The following is a 16529-nucleotide window of genomic DNA, read 5'->3' on the forward strand; positions in this document are numbered from 1 at the left end:
CAGAGAATTAGACAGATTCAAGGAAGTTAACAGCTACTAGCTAAAGACTGAGCGCACAAGGAGAAGGGGACAACAGAGGGTGAGATGGTTGGACAGTGTTCTCAAAGCTACCAGCATGAGTTTGACCAAACTGTGGGAGGCAGTGGAAGACAGGAGTGCCTGGCATGCTCTGGTCCATGGGGTCATGAAGAATCAGACACAACTAAACGACTAAACAACAACAATGGCTGTATTCCATATCCACTGTTGGGGGCAGTCATTATTGGCATTTGTCTGTCTCAAGAGACAATGGCATTTGCTGAAAACCACAAGAGGGGAGAGTGCTGTGGCGCCCAAGTCCTCTTTGAAAGTTTCCCACAAACATCTGGCTGATCACTGTGGGCACAGGATGTTGGACTAGTTAGGCCACTCGCCTGATCCAGGAAGACTTTTTTTATGTTCGTAATCTGGATTAATTAATGAAGGGTAATGTGGGTGTGATCCTACATGGTTAGCGATAGGCATTTCAAAGTAGTACATTCAATCTCCTTGCTTTCAGGTCCACCTGGGCCTCCAGGGATTGTGATTGTTGAGGAGATCACAGAGACCACGGCAACACTTTCATGGACACCGGGGGCAGACAACCACAGTCCCATCACCTCCTACAATCTTCAAGCACGGAGTCCATTTTCACTTGGTTGGCAGACAGTGAAAACAGGTGAGTGTGTGTGTGTGTGTATGTTTAACGACATAGAAATTAAGAAACTTGAAGCTGAGCTACAACGTTTTATCGATTACTTGCTTAGTTCAATCAGTTAAAAACATTTTCATCGACTAAAGGGATAAACCTCTGTGTGTGTGTGTGTGTGTGTGTGTGTGTACTCTTCTAAGGCTGACCTTCCTGTGTGAGTGAAAACAGGGGTCTTCATAGAGTTGTAGAATTGTAGAACTGGATAGGATACTGAGGCTCATCTAGTCCAACCCCCTGTGATAGAAGAATCTCAATTAAAGCATCCATGACAGATGACCATTCAACTTCTGCTTAAAAACCTCCAGTGAAGGAGAGTCCACCACCTCTTGTGGGAATCCATTCCACCGTCAAACAGCTCTTACTTTCAGAAAGTTCGGTCTGTTGTTTAGTCGGAATCTCGTTTCTTGTAACTTGAAGCCATTGGTTTTGGGTCCTACCCTCTGGAGCAAGAGGAAACAAGCTTGCTCCATCTTTCATGTGACAACCCTTTAGATATTAAAAGGTGGCATTCATATCACCTCTCAGTCTCCTCCAGGCTAAATGTGATGATTTTGATCCAAACTTAACCACATTTAGAGCAGACCCATTGATATCAATGGCACTTAAATTAGTCGTGTTTAGGGACTGGTGGATTAGCCCACTTCACTTTGGTGTCAGCCTCACCTGCTTTCAGTTATAGGTCCATCCCTCCCCCCTTTTTTGTGCAATTTAGTTTTATAGCATCAGCTCCAGTGGGATTCTTGTCATCACCCTCTGGGAAGAAAGAATGATGGTGACAGCACTGAGAGCTTCACTGCTCCTACTGTGCCACCAAACTGAATCACAAAACCAGAAGCTTTAAAAATTGTAAAGGAAAAGGGGGGGGGGCGATTTTAGAAGGGAAAGGTTAAGAAGACACACACATACAATTGTTGGCCTCCTTCCCTGCCTCCGAATTAATTCTCCCCAGAATCAATTCATCCCCTCTCCTTCTGTTTCATCTCAGAGGTAATCCCTTAAATTCCCTCCTAAATTTGGTCAACCCCCCACAAAATGAAAGGGTTTAAGGTCAGTGAGAAAGAGGAGGATTGGTTTGAGAAGATATTGAATTATTTGGGTAGGTTTGAACAATTTGGGGCAATTAAAATGTTAAAAGTTAAATAAACCTTGTGGATGAAGGAGTGTTAACGTATATAAAATTGTACATATGGTTGATTTGAATATGCTATTATTGATTATGTTTACCCAATGTATCAGCCGCCTGGGGCGTTTCACTGTTTGTGTTTTGGTTGCTGGTAAAAAATATTAAACAACACCCCCCCCCCCACACACACACAAAAGAAGGCTAGCTTTCATTTAAGTCAATATTTAAATACTAATTTTATCTCAGAGGCCATTCTTAAATGTATGTTGTTGTTTTTTAAATCTGGAAATAGTACTTAAATCTGTATTTTTGACACATTTTAACAAGAGCTGCAATGCAACATTTGAAAAAGTTTGAAATCTATTAGTTTTTGAGCTGCAGGTTTTGTGTGAGAGGTGAAAATCAGGGCACCTTGCTTAGGAATTTGCAACTGTTGGATTCTTCAAGCACCCCCCAGTTGCCCTACTGACAGCAGCCGGTTCCCCCAACTTCAGTTTAGCAACACTGGGAGAAGTTGTTTATGGATTGTGCTGCTTTAATGAGTCACTCTCCTTACTGGTTCTTTGTAGTTCCAGAAAACATCAGCGGTGACATGGAGTCTGCCATGGCTGTCGAGCTGAACCCGTGGGTGGAATATGAATTTAGAGTTGTCGCAACCAACAAAATTGGGACTGGAGATCCAAGCGCGCCCTCAAGAGTGATCCGGACCAAGGAAGCAGGTAAGAGCTTTGATGGGAAACAAGAACTTCGAAATGACTGTGATACATAGGCTGTGCTCACACGTGGGGTTTGTTCTGCTACTTTTACTGTTTATAATGCTACAGATTCTGTCGAGATCCCTAATGTTCCTTATCCACTGCAGTACCCATGTTGCATTATGGGACTGTGGCTTTCTAAAATCAATATGCCATGAGTAACAAGATCAATAGCGGGAGTTGCTTTGAGGGCCCGAAAGGTGGATCACAGGTATTTTAATCAGAAAGTAATGTGTGAAATGTTTTCTGAACTGTGAGGCTCCAAAACGTAGGTGGGCCTTGCAGGTAAGCCTGCAGAGTATTCCTTCAAAAACTGGCTCATGCGTTGGCGTCTTCCAAATAATATGCTGTTGCTTTAATAAATTTATATTAGATTTTAACAGTTGGTTTCATTCAATTAGCTTTGCTCTCGTTCCTAGACAATTACGCACCTGATACATTGAAATGCAGCACATTCTGGCTTGCCTGCTTATCGGTGTGACATATTAACAAGGCGTTAGTAACTCAAGGCTGGTTTTTACGATGTGCCTGCCATGTAGAAACTGCCAGGAACCCACTTTCGTGTGGTCGAGAGCTCCCTGTGCAAAAGCTGTCCGCCCCTGTCATGCTGTTCTTGTTTTCTGGGTTATATTTTTTTCAAAACTTGCTTTATGTTTTCTGTTCTTGATTATGTTGGGGCTTTTGTTTTTCATTTAGCTGCACTGGTTTTTGCTCCATGTGTTTCTATCCTGGAGAATGGTCCTGAAGTTCCCATGAGTCTATTCTACTGTTCAAACGAAGCAGATCTGGAAGGGACTATAGCAAGCTGCATTAGGCCTAGTCAGATCACTAGCTCAATACAGTGATACCTTGGGTTAAGTACTTAATTCGTTCCGGAGGTCCGTTCTTAACCTGAAACTGTTCTTAACCTGAAGCACCACTTTAGCTAACGGGGCCTCCCGCTGCCGCCGCACCGCCGGAGCACGATTTCTGTTCTCATCCTGAAGCAAAGTTCTTAACCTGAAGCACTATTTCTGGGTTAGCGCAGTCTGTAACCTGAAGCGTATGTAACCTGAAGCATATGTAATGGTTCTGTTGCTTCTGTGATGTCAATTTCCCCTTTTCTTGTACCCCTCCCCTTCTGCGTTCTTGCACGCTGAGAGGTTTGCAAACAGGATCGGACAAGCTATTGTCTGCTAAGTCCTGTGTTTCTCTGGGCTGTGAACTCACCCCTGTCCTGTCCAAGTCTGGCAGCTGCTGATGTTCACTTGCTGGCTCCAGCCTGACACTTAGTGAAGCACGATGCATACTGTGGAGGGACGCGGGTGGCGCTGTGGGTTAAACCACAGAGCCTAGGACTTGCCGATCAGAAGGTCGGCGGTTTGAATCCCCACGACGGGGTGAGCTCCCATTGCTCCGTCCCTGCTCCTGCCATCCTAGCAGTTCGAAAGCACGTCAAAAGTGCAAGTAGATAAATAGGTACCGCTCCGGCGGGAAGGTAAACGGCGTTTCCGTGCGCTGCTCTGGTTCGCCAGAAGTGGCTTAGTCATGCTGGCCACATGACCTGGAAGCTGTACGCCGGCTCCCTCTGCCAATAAAGCGAGATGAGCGCCACAACCTCAGAGTCGGCCATGACTGGACCTAATGGTCAGGGGTCCCTTTACTTTATGTCACATTATGGGAGGGGGTTTCTGGCAGAAACCAGATCATCAAGTCTGCCTCCATCTCTCCCTTGCCCTTCACCTCACACCCATCAAGTGATACAAAGGAAATACTTACAAGTTCCTGGGTTTCCTGGTCAGGTAATCACACTTCTTTGTCCTGACCAAGAAGCTAATCCATTCCTGAATGCTCTGCTATTGTCCACAGGATGACTACCTATCTGTCACCCATTTGACAGTGATCATCTCTTGTGCAAGAGGCTGCTGAGTATGTGATCCCAGGTTTCAGAGCTCATGGCTGTCACTACCTATTTCCCAAGTCCCCCCCTTTGATAGCCATCTTTTCCCTGAGTAAGATGAAGTTGGAATGGCGTTGTTCCGACGTAGGGCTGATTTTATATGAATATTTGAAGGTTTTGCTGCACGAGGGGAGGTGAATACTATGTAACCTTGAACAAGATACAAAGTAGCAAAACTGTGGCGGTTTTATGGAGATATTTACAAATTGAATGGTGTCAGTTTGGGGGAGGGTCTGCGGGTGCAGTGTCCCGTTTAACTGGAAACAACGCCCCCCCAACCTTTATAAAAATTCTAGTAACACACTCAATGCTAGTCCTACTCCTAGTAGATCCACTGAATTTAATGAGCATTGCTAACTTCCAATGGGTCTACTCTGAGTAGGATACAACCCTCTGCATGCAAACCAGATGCTCTGCCACTGAGGTATGGCATTTCCCCAACCTGCTCCCTCCCTGGATGGAGAGCAGGATTTATATGTTAAGAAATTATAAATATCCTGAACCTCCCCAGAATTCTTCAGCCTTGCTGTTTGACTATAGCTCCCACATCCCTGACCTGTCTGTCATTGATGGAAGCTGTAATCCAGCAACAAGGAGACCAAAGGTTAAAGAACACCAAGCTACACCAGTTTTGAAGCAAGCCGGTCACCTGACTCACATATATTTTGCGAAGCTATTTGCAGATGTCACAAGCAGGGTAAAGGCTCTTCAAGACCAGTCCAGAGCTGTCGCTGTAACACAGGATCAGCCCACAGATGTCACTGAACTACAACTCCCAACAGCCCCAGCAAGCATGGCCACAAATGCTGTAAAAAAGGAGGTTTGGTTTTTCGCACCCGAAAGGGTTCTGCTGGTGTGTTTTTGGGGATACCTAGCAGTTACAGAGAGCTTCTGCCTCTTCTTTCCTTTTTGACTACAGCCACTCCTTGCACGTTTTGCTCCATTACAGTCTAATGGGAAAGAAGGAAAAACGAGATAAAAAATACATGAGCGCCTTCACAGAAATGCATGTTTGGAAAAGCTTTTACCACCCACGTTATGACTTAGATGGTTTCCCCCACGACATATGGGCTCACTCGGTCAAACAGAAACGGTCTGGCTGCTCCTCTGATTAGCCAGGCAGCACAAATCAAAGCAGACATGGACATACAGAGAGGGCAGCTTATCTCAGGTGATAGGCTGCATCTTCTATGTTTCGAACGCATATCCTGCATTCTGGGTTTTAATGGGCCAGATGTGTTTTAGGCTGCAAGCGCATAATTTCCACACCACCTTGACTTATGAAATTTTCATGACACAGGTTTGCTGTGATTTGCCTCGGTATCTCCCATGCACCCACTTGATGCCAGTCAGGGCATCTTATGTTTTCCTTCCATCTTCATAATAAACATACACTCCTCAGCACATAGTCGAAGTAAAATAGGGATATTCTGTGCTTTTACACTGTGCTTCCGGTTTGGATTTTTGTTTGCAAAGGCTCAGCCATGGTTGGGCACTCCGTAACTGCAAATTAATTACTGGTGGATGGTAGTGACTTTATGATGACCATTCGTGAGAGGCTCAGTTTGGGAAATTCAGTCCCCAGACTAGTAATAACAGCCATCATTATTATTGATAGCATTATTCACATTTATATGCCACTCTCCTGTCACTCGGTGCACCTCAGAGCGGCCTGGTCAATACTTTTTTTAAAAAATTAATAATTTAATAAAAGTACATGACATACTTGAGAAAACAGCAACCAGAGGATTATAACAATCAAACAGGAAATCGTTAAACCATAGATTTTTCCCACACGGGCCTCAGAATATCCAACTATAAAAGAACTGAAAGAGGAATCAGCTACATATTCAATAATCTACTCCAGTATCAGATATCTAGAGAAGAGAGTTGCTGCTGGGAATACAGAAATTGGCTATCGCTAATCTAGAATAATGCTTTGTTGCTCCACAGGGAGTATGAATCCAGTAAATGTTATGCCACATAGGGCGCCTGTTTGCCCGGCTACAACAAAGCTATAACCAGGCTCCCTGGTGAGATATTTTTTTCTTTGTTCGCTTGCTTATGTATGTACAAAGGATTTATTACATGGGGGAGTGTTCAAAAATGGCACACGCATACACACCTTTATTTATTTAACAGGTTTACACACAAAAATATTTCACACCCTGAAATATACTCAGAGTCGAGAGTGGATTTCATGCTCTTTAGTGGTGAGGAGGAATGGAAGTTTCCCCAAAGTATCTGCTTTGTATACATTATTTACACATTGGGCTGCACGTGATTGGCTAATTCTGGAATTCTCCTGTAGGCCAATCAGGTTGTGGATTCACTTCCATCTGGAGCTGGATTGGGTGGCTCCTGCAGACCAATCATACTGCTGCATTGTTCTAGGACCAATCAGACTGCTGCATTCTGAATCCTATTGTTCTAGGACCAATCAGACTGCTGCATTTTGGATCCTACTCAACTCAGTACATAACACACCCGCAGTTTGAAGTGGTACAGTCCATGCTACCAGTTCCATATTCTTCTGCCTATAGACCAGGTCAGGAACGTGGCCCCCCAGAGCACAGGGGATGAGTTAGACTCAGAGACTGAACTAAGTTAATGAGGGACCAATTCTGCTCATGAGAACTGCCTGTCAGAATCGAGAAAGGGCACTTTGACACCACCACCCCTTTTTGAAGAGGACTCTATTAGCTCTCAAGGAGAGGAAGAGTTGGAAGGCAGCCAGAGTGTTGCTAGGCAATCAGCAAATAAGCAGAGGTCTGAGTCTGGGTTGAGTGAGAATGAGGAGGAGGGGGGAGGTCAGCCTCTCAGTCCCAAATCCATGCATTTGGATAAAATCAAAGGGCAACGAAAGAGCAGGAGGGGAAAGGCAGGAGTCTGGCATCCTTCCTGTTGTGAGAGGAGCGAAACTTCAGACTGACCAACAAACGTAATTGCGAACAGGCAAAATGCTGGGCTCTGGGTGTGTCTTTTGTAAATAAACCTTCATAAAAACTGCTGGAGAGCCAATTACTTATCGGAGCTTGCTTGTCTGCTAGAGATCATTACAGACCAGGCCTCAAAATGTCCTGTAAAACACAGCCAACAACGTTCCCCATGAGATGTGCATTGCAGTGGTGGAGAGCCTGCTGCCCTCTCATGAGTCCTGGTATGGCCCATGATTAGCAATGTTGGGAACTGAGGTCCAACAACATCTAGAGAACCACATCCCTGTTGCTGAGGAACATCACAAAAGTCATCATTTGGAAATCTTGCCTGTCAGCACTGAACATCTTGCAAAGGATCCCTTATAAACCTGTGAAGAAGCCATTCTCGGCAGTGGATATCATGGGTAGGGCTGCATTGCTCTCCTGGCTTCCCAACCCTTCGTGTCACTGCCACTTGCCAGGAAGGAAAGGGGAGGTCAGCATGGTGCAAGAGTGGCAGCAGGAGCATCATTTTGGATCTTCCACCACATCCACACCTGCCAGCCACCTCTGCCCATACTGTCTACACTGACCTGCTATAGTTCTCCAGAATTTCAGCTGGAGCACATTGCCACCCCTATACCTGTAGATGCTGGGCATTCTGCATGCAGAACAAATGGTCAGCTGCTGAGCTATGGCCCTTTCCCAAAGGAAGGAGGATAGACAGATAATAGATGGATAGAGATCCCGGAATAATCTCATCGGGAGCCTGAAGAATTCTGGTTCTGGATGGACTAGTGTCTAGAGATAATTCTGAGCTTGTTAATTCTCCAGACTAAGTTTTCTGCACTGGGCTTTTCACGATGAGTTGTAAACAAGAAATAGTACAGTTATTACAAGCAGTCTGATAACAGCTACAGATCTCCCATAGCCAATAGTTACAGTTGCCAACTACTGAAAAAGAAAATTGGAATATTTGAGCAGGGCCTGAAGAGGGGAATCCAGAATAGATTCTATGGTGGAGCCTGGCAGTAAAGCTGTGTGGAATGGATCAAATTAAGGGGCAGAGCTCAGGCCTAGACAAAACCTAAAACTGTCTGTTCACTTAAAATGTTTTTTAAAAGAAAACTCATTTTCATTTTTTTCTTTTTTATAAATTTATTTATTTGGTTTTTCGATTTTAAGTTTTACAATCACATATCCAACGTACATAATAAAAACAAGATTCAAAGGAATTTCCTGGACCTCCCCTCCTTCCCTTTGTGGGTCCTATTGTTAGTCATTTCCTCCTGCATCTTTTATAATAATTCATATCTTTTACAACTCCATTATATCCAAAATTCACCATTGAACTACAAGTGTTATTCCATTCCTACTAACGATTTTAACTGTTTACAATGATTTTTAAGATAAATTATAAATTTCCCCCCATTCCTTATTAAAATTGTGGTCTTCCTGATTTCTGATTCTTCCGGTCATTTTTGCCATTTCAGCATAATCCATCAACTTAGTCTGCCATTCTTCTCTGGTCGGGACTTTATCTTCTTTCCCTTTCTGGGCAAAAAGAAAAACTCATTTTCACTAGTACAGCACAAAACCTTGCATGCAGAATGCCCTAGGATCATGTTTCCGGTGATGGAAATAACTCTCTCTCTCGCACGCTTTCTCTCTGAGGCCTGGGAGAATCTCTGACAGTCCAAATATACCAGATGTGGGGAACCTTTTGCCCTCCATGTGTTGTCAAACTACAATGGCACTGACCTGGGCCCTAGGGTTATGAGTGCCCAACTGCATCCGTGATGTAATCTGATGTCATCGCAACGGGGTGGCAGGATGGTGCAGGTTGCCCCAATTTTCCCTTCCAAAACATTGGGGAGTGTGAAACAGGCTTAGTATCCAGCCTAAGTCCCTCCTCTCTGTTTCTGCCCCTGAACATCTCTCTCTTATGGCTTATACTAGCATAAGATCCCCTGGGCTTGAATCAGCTGGCTAGGTCCCAGCTGAACCACAATGCAGCTGAGCCAAGGGTTAGGCAGTTAAGCCTCCATAGCCTGGTTCTCCTGTGAGCCTTGTAGCTCTGCTGGAGATCCGCTAGATCCTAACCTGCTCAACCTAGCAGATCTTGCTTCCTAAATATCTTGCCATTTCACACAATGATGTCTGTGGCGGCTACCAACAAATAAGATAAAATATAACATAAAGCAGCCCTATAAAATATAAAGAGCATGCTAAACAAGCTGGGTTGGTTTTTTTAAAGCCAGATCAATAAAACAGCCAGTTTCATTGCTGCTATTAGTATTATGTTACTTTTCCAAATTATTTTTATTACTATTATTAATTCATCATCACATCATCGTAACTTTTACAAACTCCTATCCCCTCTTTGGGTGAAGGCAGCTCTGACTCCATCGCTTCTGGCTCACATGCATATTTTACAGGTCTACGAAGTTAGAAAAAGAGCCCGGAACATGAATTTAAACATGCAAGACATCCCGCTAAAGCAGTTGGGCATTTGAAGCCTTGGGGCACGGCATCAATTACATTATCTATTCATGGGGAAGTAAGAGTCGAAATTGAGTAGAATCAGAGTTTACCCTGCTAATCATGCATGCACACTGGATTCCATGAGCTAATAAGCTGGTGACATTTATCAGTAGCCGCATATGTGCAGGAATTAAGGAGGGCAAAGAGAAAGCCTGATTCAAAATTAGATCTTCCAAGGAATAAAATGGTGGAATAATGAGCTGCTTCAAACCAGCTTGTTTTTGTTTGTTCTTTATCTGGATGAGGACGGTTTTAATTTTTTCCACCTATGTTTTTTAAACGCGGACACGTCTCATTTTGCAATGCAGATGATGATCGGGCAGATCATTCTGACCCACCCCAAAAGCCCTATCTAAACATCAAGATTATTCTTCCAGTTTAATCCGAACTTGGACTGTTCTGAAAATACAATCAAACAAAAACAGGCTGCTAATTTAGATAAGGGTTTAACTCAAGCTGACCAGGTATTGGACTTAAGCTGTGCTACAAATTTCTAAAGGCATTTTTCTGATTGAACCCCACAACAAAAAGAACTCACTTACACTGAAGTTGCCTGTGGCTGGATTGATATATATCTGTGTGTTTAGTTTGTGGAGGTTTCTGTTCTCTTGAAGGACTGTTGCAGCACAGATGGGCATTCGTTTGTTTCATATGAACTCTCTTTGTGGGACTTCTGGCAATTCAGTTTTCTTCCAAACTCTTAGCTCTCCACGTCAGCTATATGGAAATAATAATTCTGACATTTTTTGCAGGGGCTGTTGAGAGACTGGCATACATTGCAACAGGGCCCTGTTTCCAAACCAAAATCAGTTGTCCCCACTCTGGAATTTAAAGTTATTAAGAGTCAACTGAGCAAACCCTCCTATAAAGGAACCTCTGAATTGTCTGGGACAGAGGTGTTCGTAGAGTCACTTTAAAAATGCAGATGGAGTCCAGAGAGAAAAGGAACTGATAACAAGAGGTAGCCAGCATGGTAGTACCTCTGCTGTAGAACACGTCATGCTCCTTCTGGGGTAATTTGTCCATCTTTGGTCCCCACCCTGCACTCAGATCTCACCTGTGGCACCTAGAAGCTGTCAGCATCCAACAGAGGCTGCACCCCGGGAAATGGCTTTGACTAGCTAGCTAAATCAAGTGAGGGTAGCCAATGGGTCTCAAACCCTTGGTGAGTTAGGGACTTCCCCTGCATGTGAAAACAGACTCTGGAGGATTGAGTGGGTGAGACCAATCGTGGGTCCAATAGTCAAGAAGAAGGCTTCCGCCCATGCTTTTGAGGGAAGTGAGGGGCAGATGGGACTCATCAACCTGGGAAGGTAGCTCATCTAGGAGAAGGGAAACTCTGACCCTAAACCTCCACTGTCTTGTGGGATATCTTCAGGAGAAGAAAAGACTCAGCAGTGAACTCTATGCAAATCTAGAATGGAGTCCCTAAGATGGTTGGATGGTGCCTTGTATGCCTCCTTTGGGCAACTCCTGCAGCCTGGCTGGTGCCAAACATATTGCTCTGTTTTCCTTTGGACCACATCGGTCTTGTGGTCTGGGCAGCCAAGGACCTCTATACACACTGCCCAGTCTTGTGTCCTGGGGAGGTCAGTTTGGTGCTGCTAATGCAGTGGTTTGACTTCACCCCCAGAAGCACACTCCATTGTCTCTTGAGACAGACGGAGGCCAACAACAAGCCAACATAGTGCCCTGCAGATGCTATTGTCCTACAGGTCCCAACATCCATTGGCCATGTTGACTGAGGTTGATTGTGGTCAATAATATCTGAAGGGCACCATATTGGCTGCCACTGTCCTACGAAGTAATACTTGGTAACATGGCCTTAGTGGAAGATGAGGCAAAAGCCCCTACGATGCAAACTTGTCATTTAAAATTGAAATTAAATGTACTTCAGGAAATCAGTGTTTGCATTGCATTAAAAGGGAGGGAAAGGGGGAAATGTGTTCAGATACTGGCAACGCATACGAATCGCATTTCAAGCTCCCTACGATGCAATGCATGATATATGAACTAGATTCTGTAATCTTCACACACACACACACACACACACCACTCCCTGCTGTTTTCCACTTGTTCAGATATGTTGGACCAACTCCTTTGGAAAGAAGTGACACATTTTCACATCTAATTCCAGAAGAGATGAGATGGGAAACGTCTGCCTAGGAGGGTGTGAACTTCAGCGGTGCCCTTTCATACCATGAAAGGGTTTTCGCTTAACATTTGTCGGCTTCTCCAATGTGTACCGCAAAGCGAAAAGGAAATAAATAAATAAGATACAAAGGAAAAGGAAATGATGACAACAAAGAAATTCAAGAGTCTGCTGAATCGCCAGGACGCAGGAAAAGCTTTGTCAAGCTGTTGACATTCCTGTTTTCTTAACTGAGATCAAGCACCATGAAGAAAAGGGGCTTTAAACACAACGCAACACTTAGCATCATGCACACAGGTGCGCACACATAAATAAACTTCCATTTTGCAGGCACCTGGCTACTGCTAGCTATTCCCCCTTAGGACACATGTCTCTGTGGATGTTTTCAGACTTGTGATGCCAGGTGGAGGAAAAAAATGATTTTGTTTGAATTTTAACAAGAAAGCTTCTAATTTGGGAGGGTGCGGGGCGGATGAGAGGAAGAACATACCATTGCACAATGAATCTCACTGATGGAAGAAGAGACTTAGTGCTCCTTTGGATAGAACCCCATGTGTATTATTATTATTATTATTATTATTATTATTATTATTTCTATTATTTCTGTTATTTCTGTTATTTCTGTTATTTCTGTTATTTCTGTTTCTATTTCTATTATTTCTTTATTATGTGTCCTTCACCATCAGATCCCTGAGTGGTTTACAACCATTTAAAAGTCAATATTAAGAACAGTTTAAAGCAAATTACAGTCAAGGGAATAGAGTGGTTCCTAGAAATAATAGACCAACCTGCATTCTTTTCAGGAAAACTGCTGGCAAAGAAAATGCACGTTACTCAAAATGGCATACAAAGATGGACTCGTTAAGATAAATTTGAACCAAAATACTGATGAATTTTTGTGAGGATTCAAACGAATAACCTGAACTGTGGGGAACTGAATTTAAGACTTTAAAAACAAGAAACTTACCCAACCCAAACTGATGGCCCCATCCAGCTAGGGATGGATGGACCTAAGTGTGTTGACTCGTGTGTGTGTGTCCCGGCATCATTCCAGTGTGCCTCCAATTTGCGGCGGGGGGGGGGCTGTCCATAGTGAGCTTGTGCATTTGAGTACCTTGGTTTTCTGTTGCTGCCGCAAGGTGTCGAAAGATGTAGGTAGTTGAATGCTTCAACAGGCTTCCGACATCACTGGATTTTGCCCTTGCTGTCCAGCCAACACTTGCAGAGTGCTAGATAATCTGTCCGTTCCTTCACTTACCTTTAAGTTGGAGCCCCTTCTGCTTCTGTTCCTCTTCCCCGAGTGCCGCCCACCACAATGTCTCTTTTCATGGCAAAGATGTTCCACATTTGTCCTCCTTTCTCTCTAGATTAATCTCACCCACTGTATCCTGCGCCCTTTGCTCCAGGGTCCTGTCTGATCTTAATTATGATAAGAGCCATATTGACAATTAAGAGACAATAATAACTTTAAGGCAATAAATTACCAAGACAGACGGCAGGATAGCGGGGGATAGCGGGGGAAACGGGGGCAAAAATGACTTGACCAAGGTCACACAGTATGCCACTAGCAAAGCATGGTCTAGAACACATAATCAAGTTGGCGCTGTCCAGTTCTTAAATCTGTATGCAGCCAAGAAAAGGGAGAGTGATTTTTCAAATTCTAACACATAAGGAAGGCCCAATAGTGTGTGACCTTGAGCAAAACAAGAGAGGTACACAGAGGTACACGCTAATGCCTGCCTGAGAAATCGCTTTTTATATGAATATGCATGCTTCTGTATGTAGATATACATTGAAAAAGGTGGCTCCCAACACACTGTATATAATCAGTGCTCAATTTCAGCATATTACAATGGTGGAATTAATTCAAGCCCAGCAGGAAAATGGTAGAATCAACACAAATAGCTTATAAATGCTTCAGCACTAGCATCATCAGCATGAAACTATCCTTTTAAGAAAAGGTGGCTTGAAATGTGTGAGTCTTTAAAGCCTTTTTTAATAGGGAAAAATTACAGTGGTACCTCGGGTTACATACGCTTCAGGTTACAGACTCCGCTAACCCAGAAATAGTACCTCGGGTTAAGAACTTTGCTTCAGGATGAGAACAGAAATCGTGCTCCGGCGGCACAGCGGCAGCAGCAGGAGGCCCCATTAGCTAAAGCGGTGCTTCAGGTTAAGAACAGTTTCAGGTTAAGAACGGACCTCCAGAATGAATTAAGCACTTAACCCGAGGTACCACTGTATATGAATAGCTGAAAGTGGTCCTTGTGACAAATATTGAGATCCGAATATATTTGAGGCACACATCTGGATGCTGATGAACTGACAAGTGCAAACCATGGTTTGCTGATTTGGAAGTAACAGCAATCTGTGGTTTGCATGAACCAGGAAGTCAGGGAAGGAATCATAGCACAGAAGTGGAAGGAGGAACTTGGGAGCTCATTTTTGAAGCTCCAAACCGTAGTTTCATGTTTCTCATTCCCAAGGCAGCATGAAGCTACAAAACAGCTGTACAGTGTCATTTTTCAAGTGTATAGGGAATACTGGGACTTGAAGCTCTTCAGTAGTATCTGAGTATTTACCAATATACAGGAAGAACAGGCAGCAGCAAGTTGATCTTCACCTTGAAGCAGCCAGAGGCAGCCCCAGCGTTAGACAGAATCAAGCAGCCTGCTTCAGGCAGTATCTTTTGGAGCTTTGTTTAAATGAAGCCAATTGTCATCTGTTCATTTCAGGAATGGGCAACCTCTGACAACCTGCCTAATTTTAAGTTGCCCTCACCCTTATTTCAAAAGCCTTCTGTAATCAATCAGCTCACAAGAGTGATCTCTTTCTCCTCAGGCAACCTAATGGATGCAGAGGAAGAAAGAGAGAGGAAGGGGTAGGAGAGAGAGAGGGGGGGAGGGGGGAGGAAGATGGTGGCCCTGGTTGCTTTGGGCATTGGTCTTGCCCATCACTGTGCTTGGTGCTGCCCATAGTATCATGCAGCCCTTGACAGATTACTCTGAGGGATTGCTACCCTCAACAGGAAAATGGCTGCCCATCCCTGATTTAGTTGTTTATTATATAGTTGTGCTCTCCACTCTAGGAATTGCTGGTAATCACAAGTATGGAGAGTTTGTGTTGCACTCAGGTCCTGTTTATGGAGTTTCCCATGGGCATCTGGTTGATCACTGTGAGAACAAAATGTTGGATCTGATGGACATTCAGCCTGTTCGAGACTCTTCTGTTCTCTTCCCAACTCCCAAGCAGGCATGGTCAATGGTCAGAGATATTGGGGGTTGTAGTCCAACAACATATGGGTAGCCATAGAGCCTAGAGCAAATTTTTTTCATCTCTCTTTTCACAAAACTCCCTGGTTAGGGCCTTCATGTTCTGTATTTACTGTATTTCCCTATGGATTAATAATAATAATATAATAATAATTTATTATTTCCCCAGCCACTCTGGGTGGCTTCCAACAAAACAATAAAATACAATAACCTATTAAACATTAAAAGCTTCCCTAAACAGATGTCTTCTAAAAGTTTGATAGTTGTTTTTCTCTTTGACATCTGGTGGGAGGGCGTTTCACAGGGCGGGTGCCACTACTGAGAAGGCCCTCTGCCTGGTTCCCTGTAACTTGACTTCTCGCAGCGAGGGAACAGCCAGAAGGCCCTCGTCGATGGACCTCAGTGTCTGGGCAGAACGATGGGGGTGGAGACGCTCCTTCAGGTATACAGGACCGAGGTCGTTTAGGGCTTTAAAGGTCAGCACCAACACTTTGAATTGTGCTCGGAAACGTACTGGGAGCCAGTGTAGGTCTTTCAAGACCGGTGTTATATGGTCTCGGCGGCCGCTCCCAGTCACCAGTCTAGCTGCCGCATTCTGGATTAGTTGTAGTTTCCAGGTCACCTTCAAAGGTAGCTCCACATAGAGTGCATAATAAACACACAGAGATGAGTATTTAGGTTAATGGGCTAAAACAGGCCACAACTTTATTGGTTACAGATGTGAGCGGTTTGGCTTAGGCATTGGGTGAAGCCCAGGTATATCTTGACTCCTGTCTGTCTGCAGGGAGTCAAACTAAGGGTAAACTACCAGAAGGAGGAGCCCTATGACTTACGTAAAATAGGGGCACCCCAAGGGTCATGGCATGGCCCTAGCCCACATCTGGACTTCGGACAGGATCCACACCAACCCAGATCCCTTTAACAGGATACCCTTATCAAGGGCGGCAGGCAGAGGCTACAACCTCCCCTTCAATAAACAATGGCATACCCAATGCCAAATCTCAGTCAAACCCAAACTAGCCAGTATGTGTATTGCGGTTGATAATTAATATATTAGGAACTAGGTACTGATTGTGTGGCAATAAACATAGCTTAT

The 16529-nt window shown here is 44.1% G+C and overlaps 1 protein-coding gene across 4 annotated transcripts in view; it reads left to right on the plus strand.

Moving 5' to 3' along the window:
* Positions 1 to 16529, plus strand: part of CNTN5 (contactin 5) — a 674545-nt gene that overhangs the window by 627385 nt on the left and 30631 nt on the right. For all 4 annotated transcript variants that reach the window (XM_081001824.1, XM_081001823.1, XM_081001826.1 and 1 more), the window contains 2 exons: positions 539 to 697; positions 2423 to 2572. In XM_081001824.1, coding sequence (XP_080857950.1) covers positions 539 to 697; positions 2423 to 2572 — 309 coding nt within the window. The remainder of the gene's footprint in view (positions 1 to 538; positions 698 to 2422; positions 2573 to 16529) is intronic.

Source organism: Podarcis pityusensis (genome assembly GCF_964106645.2).
Source record: "Podarcis pityusensis genome assembly, chromosome: 4".
NCBI classification, from domain to species: domain Eukaryota; kingdom Metazoa; phylum Chordata; class Lepidosauria; order Squamata; family Lacertidae; genus Podarcis; species Podarcis pityusensis.